The sequence below is a fragment of the Limulus polyphemus genome, unplaced genomic scaffold (assembly GCF_000517525.1).
Source record: "Limulus polyphemus unplaced genomic scaffold, Limulus_polyphemus-2.1.2 Scaffold1573, whole genome shotgun sequence".
In the NCBI taxonomy this organism is placed as follows: domain Eukaryota; kingdom Metazoa; phylum Arthropoda; class Merostomata; order Xiphosura; family Limulidae; genus Limulus; species Limulus polyphemus.
Window position 1 is genome coordinate 170944 of NW_013667183.1, and position 7059 is coordinate 178002.

Sequence of the window (7059 nt, forward strand, 5' to 3'; positions counted from 1 at the left end):
CACAAAACTAAATTAATCAATACTATCTGAATGAAACAGTCTTTTATATCATGACAATGACAGTGTAACTTAAAGGAATGAAATCAAAATTCTTGGCCTAACTGGTAATTTCACTTATAGCATTGATAAGAATTTTATAGCAAATATTTATTCATTACTTAGCTAGGCTGCGTATTTTGTTTTACCCATCATCACACCCTATGTTGAACAAAAGATGTGGCCTGGCTACCTAATGAATGAATACTTGCTGGAAAATTCTTATCAATGCTATAAGTGTAGTTACCAGTTTGGCCACAAATGTTGATTTCATTCCTTTAATGTGCATGTTCAATCTTTTTTTTGGCTGCACCTTTTTTTTTCACACCTAAGATGTTTTGGAGCAGATTATGCTAACAAAGAGGACCAAGAAAGAAATATAACTACAAAAAACAAAAACTGTCAGTAAAATAAACTATAATAATAAAAAAAGACCATAAGCTTTAGGTTTTTATCAACAGATTCAAGCTAAATATACAGTACACCTTCAAGATTTATATTACTTTTTTCCCCATACATAAGAATATCACAAACTTTGCAAACAAAAACACATGCACTGAATGTAAAACATTTTCATTATATAAACACAAATATTAACATATAAGCAGTTATGTAAAAAAAAAAAAGCCCTTACCCATACATTTGACACTACCGTAGCTACAGAAAAAAATTTAAAATTGTAATATTTCTTTTTTTAAAAAAGCTAAAGTTAAAACTAAGAGCATTAGAGAATTTTCATAAAATTACTCTCCATTACCCTTCTGTAGTGGTAGCCTTACTAAACTTGGAGTGGGAATGATGATTAAGAGATGGGATAAGTTCACGAAGGGTATCAAAACCATACTGAAAAAAACATTAACATTTCTATAAGTCCGATGATTTAAAATTGGTATGTTTTACATTTTTCTTTTAGAATAAAAACATAAATTTACAAGGAAATAGGCATATGATTTCAACTGCAAAAATATTTGGAGTGAAGGAACAAAAACAAAAGACTTGTGTAAAAAAAAAATATTTGAAGCACCATGAGTGTCAAGAGAGAAAGATAAAACTAAAATAATAACTAAACTTTAAGAAGAACTACACACTTTAAATTAATCTCTAAAGCAATATAGTCTATAGTATTAGGGAACAACAAATTTACATGGATGCAAATTTTGATATTTTCATGTGTACTATTTCTTCAGTCTATTTATTATTACTATATCTGTCTTTATATTATTAAAATACATAAAACATCTGAATAGCAGTGCCTCTGAATGATTCTTGTAACAGCATGTTCTAGAGCTATCCATAGGCACCACTATTCATAAGAACTTTAGAATGATCAGTTCAAAGCACAATTAATATGATCACTAGACGGTACTCAAAGTTAATTGTATAAAACACACATCTGATGCTTTTGATGCACTACTATGTTTTCCATGAATGTACACAAAAAAGTATAAAATTACTTTATGTATTAAAATTCTTAAGTCTTAACTTGTTACCTTTAAGTTACTTTTTTTTTGTTGGAGCTTTCATTCACTTAAACACCACAAATTTTTAGGTGTTTTACTTTAAATTTCAAAGTAATTAAAAATTATATAATATAAAACAGGGCAACCTTGATCAAAATGATTTAAAGCTTTAAAATAGCTAGTTTTAGGAACTGCCTAATAGTAATTAGATCTTATGTGTGTGAGACTATCACCTGGCTTAGTAGTACTGGTTAAGCTTTCAGATTTTTTTTTCAGAATATGGTGTTGACATAAAATCTGTAATCAGCAGTGTTATTCCTGAAAATGTTTACTTCAACACAGTAAATATATTGTTGTATTCAAAGCTCTGAGAGCAGGAAATCCTTTTATTCTTTTTATTTTGTTTTTAAATGATTTAGCTCTGAAAAGTGTAACATAAATAGAGGTGAACCATCATTTAATTTTTGTTAATTTCATTCTTTTTTAATTTTCTACTACAAATAATAGGCTGCATCTTTCATTTAAAGTGATAATGTTTCTATAAATTTCCTAAGGCAAACCAAGTGCACGATTTGAACATTAAAGGGGTTCCTCACCTTGATATCACATCTTCTTTTCTGTTCTGCATTAATGTGGTTAACTTGTCTGTGTTCTTTATATTTGACTCTGTGGTCCATGAATGACTTCAAACAGGAAAGAAATAAAGCATTATGTTTCATACAATTTTTGCTGCACTGAATGCCTGGTTTGTGATACATATTGACTCTCTTCCACTCATCTTTATCAAGCTGAAGAAGATGAGAAGAGGCTATTTGAACATTGATGTGTATCACAGTCTAGGCACACTAATATCCAGGTTATAGACTTTATATCTTGTATATTTATGCATCAATCATTGATGTAATGTGTTTTGTATTTTTAAGTTTCATAAATAAAAACAGCTTTGTATGGGCAAACATTTTCATTCATATATTAACAAGTTTAATGTATTTTTCAATACTATTTAACTCGTAAATTATTCTGCACAATTATATTAACCAACTGTTCATGGGGCTCAGTCAAACTGACCAACTCCATATCTTTGAAGCTCTACATACTAATGTTTACTGTAATTCTGAATTTGCTATATGTGTTTTCATGAAATTAAGCAATGTGAATGTCTGAAAAGTACTACAATTTATCTGGTTTTCTAAGTAAGCAATAAATATGTTAAGCAATTCCTTTATCATTCACAGCAGAAAAATATGATCACCACTAAGCATTTGACTATGAATTTCTGAAGCCTTTACTGAGTCAGTCTGAGTAAAAGGTGATTTTTATGCTAAGAATAAAATACTTCTTTTTATCTTAGTTTTATATTTCATTTGCAAAACCTATAAAAACTCTTATATGAATATTGAAAGTTTTTTTCCGTAAAACTATATATTTTACCTCTATTTCCTGTACCCTAACAGATGCATCATTTGACACAAAAAAAATGAACACTGAGAATTTTTATATATATATATATATAAATTTTTAAATTAAGAAATTGAAACTTAGAATCTGAATTATAAACTGCACTTTCTTCTTAAGTTGATTGACATATGTTGATGATAAAGTTATTTAATTAAAGTTTGAATAAAACACTGTAAAAGCTCATGATGTGTACAAAAGAGCCAGGCTCAGAAGCAAAGAGTTAAACAAAAAATATTATATATAAGCATTGTTGGCATCAAAAGAACAGTTTCTAGCAAATTCAATAAGCATTAATAAAAATATATCTGATGCTGAAACAGGCTATAATGTACTATTCAAAATTAAATATTAATCATGTTTTTATGCAAGAACAGGTTTCCATCATTTAATGGAAACAACACATTATGTCATCTTCTCAATAAATTTTACTTTTAATGTTTATCATTTACAATATATTACACAATTTCTCATGAACTGCCTGTTAAAAATGAATGTGATTGAAATTTCACTGTCATATTCATTAGCAAAATTGAAGAAACAGAAACTTGAAAAAAAAATTATTGAATTTTTATCACCTAAGTGTAAGAATAAACAGAGCATATAATCAAATTCTTTGATAATTCATGGTTTTTAAGAAACAAGTCACAAGTTGTTTTATGGATAAAAATTATTTTCCAATAAGCAATTATCAAACAAAAGAAGTTTAGCTTACATTCACAGTTGATGAAAGCTTTCTGGCTGAGTTTTTTGAACCTAAAAAAATTGGCAAAGAAATAGGCAAAAATAATTTAAAATTAAAAGTAATCTGAAACTAAAAGCATAAAATAGATTTTTGAAAGTATGTGTGACTATCAGTTTAGAACACAATAAACGAAAGATTCATATAACTGCACATACATAGTATAAATACAACTGTTCTAACTATGAGAATATAACTACCATTATTATACACAAGACAATGTAAATGTTTTCGATATAACCAAGTCAATAAAGGTGATAGAGTTATGGCCAAGAGTGTAACTTCTATGTTACAACCACAATATTGTAGGCAGCACCTTTAGAGCAAAGAAAAATGACTTAATGTAATTAGCACATATTAATTTACATATACTGTAAAGCCTATTTATATGTAAGTAAAGAAAATATACAGCAGTTTTCTTTATTCATTTGTTCCTGCAAATAAAAACTGAGAACATTACTGAAAGCCTTCAATGTCAAGCCTTATTTGAATATGTTGTTTATTGTTGCAAGGGGCATATGGGTAGCTTTTGCTACTGACCTTTGTGTTTGTAGATTCTTACAAGAAGTAGCATGTTCCTTACTACAGCTGAGGTAACAACTTGTTGTGGGTCTCTTTGTGTACAGTCCTGGTGTCCCAGTTAATTCTCATTCCTTTGTTTTGAAGTAAATCTATATTCTTTTGTTTTCCAATGTTATAATGTACAAGGGACATCTACATCCCTGATCTGAAAATATGTTTTCGGTGGCTACCTTTCAATGTCAAAATGCCATTCCACCACAGCTTTATATCGACTGTGTTTGTCATGTGACTTACTGATTTGCATATCAGAAATTTTTTTATATAATATATTCAAACCTGTCTCAGATTACAACAGAACATTACAAAAACTATATAATCACCATAACCTAGCTCAAATCTTAAAAATAAGTTATATCATACAGTAATAGCTAGTACATTTTTAAAGGCAGAAAAATGTCGTATTGAAGACTATTTCTAACTTACTGTTGATACAAATAGAAGACTGTGGAAGCTTGCTTGTAGATGGTTGACCAGTTAAAGCTTGACTGGCTGCTCCCACTAATAAGTTACGTTGACAATCACTGACAGCCACTGCCTGAAAAGTTTTGTAATTTAGTAATTTATCACATCAAATGAACATAAGAAATTCAGTAGAAACATGTGCTATTGATTAATTATGCTTCTACATAAAATGTCCTTTTTTTCTCAGACAAAAAATGCAGATACTAATTTGAAAGGTACTTAGTATTTTCATTTTTACCTTGGTGAAGGCAACTGATGGCAGAAAAAAAGTTTGTGGACTAAGAGCAGTTGAAGAAGGCCCTGATGAAAGCACTGTAATATTTGGTTTTGTATTTCCAATTGTCAAGTCCTTTGCTTCTGGTTGAGTATCAGACAATTTCTTAGAACCTGAAGACAAAATTCATACAGTATTATAATAACAAAAAATAAACATCATTGAATAAAATCTAGTAAAAGCCAACTTTAATGTGATATTCAATTTTGCTGCAAGTTATTGCACAGATGGTGTTTTGTATATTGGTGAATTCACATGTAGTCCTGCCAAAATGAAAATGAATAATTTAATAGAAGAAGAATTGCATATAACACAACTGGATACATATCTACCATACAGCATCCTTCAAAACTGAGACTAGTTTTTTTGCCTGAAATCTAGCATCATTCTGTTTTTTTTTCTCTATTTGTATTTTACACTTGTTTGATCAATTTATTCATTCCACCTAGAGAGAGAAAAAGGAAAAAAAGAGGTGTGGATTTTATTTCTATACATGTATTCAAATATTGTTATGTGTAATTATATTTTGGTTTGTTAATTCCAGTCAATTTGGGAGGGTTGACTCAAGCACCTGCTTTCCTGCCCTTATGCCCCCAAAAGGACCCTTTTTTCTCTTCTATACAAATTGTCAAGAACTACAAAACGATACACCTGATTTCCCACCTTGCTTGCTATGAGTTGTTTAGAAAGAAAAAATAATTTCAGACTTAAAATAAATGGAACACAAAGTATTATAGGACTACAAAGTAAAAAGAATGATTGTAATATGCTATTAAGTGCTAATATGCAAAAATTTACTGTTTAGTTTTAGATCATAAATGTTTATAAGATTAATTGAATGGCAGTAAAAGAAGATCTGTTTGTTTTTTTATAGATTTTTACCCTATGTGTAGCAGAAGAAACCCAAATTTTCCACAGTTTCCGCTAATACCCCCCCCCCCCAAAGGCTTGCCTTACAATGCTGAAAAGTGCCCTTTTTTCTTAATGAACCCTTGCCCTTTTAATGTTCTCTGCACATTACTGATTCCAGTTATAAGTGTTTTAATTACTTTTTCAATTTGTTTTGTGGTTGAATAAGTGTTTGAATTTAGTAGTCTGACCTATACAAACTAGTATTTTTTACATAAAAGAAAAGGGGTTGCTCATATAAATATTCTCACAACACTAGCTAGTTCTGTAAGTCTTCACGTTATTTAGAAATTGGTAAAACATCTCGATACTCGAGTAACGTTTGTAATTTTATAATGTTACTCACACACACTAAAGTTTCTTCATCACTAAACCTCCAATTTTGAAAACTTGATTAAATTTCACCAGAAACATTTTAATTTTTAAAAAATTATATCTATTTAGACATGTATTTAATAAAATAACTTTAAAACATCTTTATGGTTTTTCTAAAAAAACACACTTAAGTTTACGAAACACTGCTTGACTTTCACTAAAATTGTCGAAAATTAAATGATACAGGAATAAAAAATAACAACCCTATTTACTTGTAAAAGCACTGCAAAAAACATCACAAATGACAATGTTAAAACAGTTGAAATTAGAGGGGCACTCAATAGAGCACACCTCCACTACAGTGTTGATCATATTTGGTTCTTCAAAAATATGAAAATGTGTCCATAAGTCCATTATTATCATCAGACATGGATCGTTTTTTGCAGGACAATGAGGAATAATATACTACATAAGTCCATCAAGTTTCATCAAAATCTGATGAGTTATTGAGTTATAGGGTAAAAACAGTGTGAAAAATTGGTCCCATGATAAAGATTTTTTTGGATTTTTATGACCTTGTGGTGACCTCGACCCTCCAAAAACCAAACACTTCTAAGTTGGGTCATAGTCTAAATGTATACCAGCTTTTGTTCAAATTCATTCAGCCATTTTCAAGAAATCCTTGTGACAAACACACACAGAGGGATAAAAACAACCTCCATCACCTTCGGTGGTGGAGGTAATTAAAATATATATATATATATATTCTTAAAGAGCACATTTTCTTTTTTCAAAGCAAAAAACAAAACAAGTAATAATTACAG

At 29.5% G+C, this 7059-nt stretch overlaps 1 protein-coding gene across 2 annotated transcripts in view; it reads right to left on the reverse strand.

Annotated features, from left to right (window-relative positions):
• The window catches only part of LOC111086943, a 45521-nt gene that overhangs the window by 6007 nt on the left and 32455 nt on the right, over window positions 1–7059 (reverse strand). The window contains exons 6-10 of one of the 2 annotated variants that reach the window (XM_022391844.1): window positions 4976–5124; window positions 4699–4810; window positions 3667–3707; window positions 2093–2284; window positions 794–879 (exon numbers count right to left, since the gene is read on the reverse strand). In XM_022391844.1, the coding sequence (XP_022247552.1) occupies window positions 794–879; window positions 2093–2284; window positions 3667–3707; window positions 4699–4810; window positions 4976–5124 (580 nt within the window). The remainder of the gene's footprint in view (window positions 1–793; window positions 880–2092; window positions 2285–3666; window positions 3708–4698; window positions 4811–4975; window positions 5125–7059) is intronic. The other variant, XM_022391845.1, reaches the window with a different exon arrangement.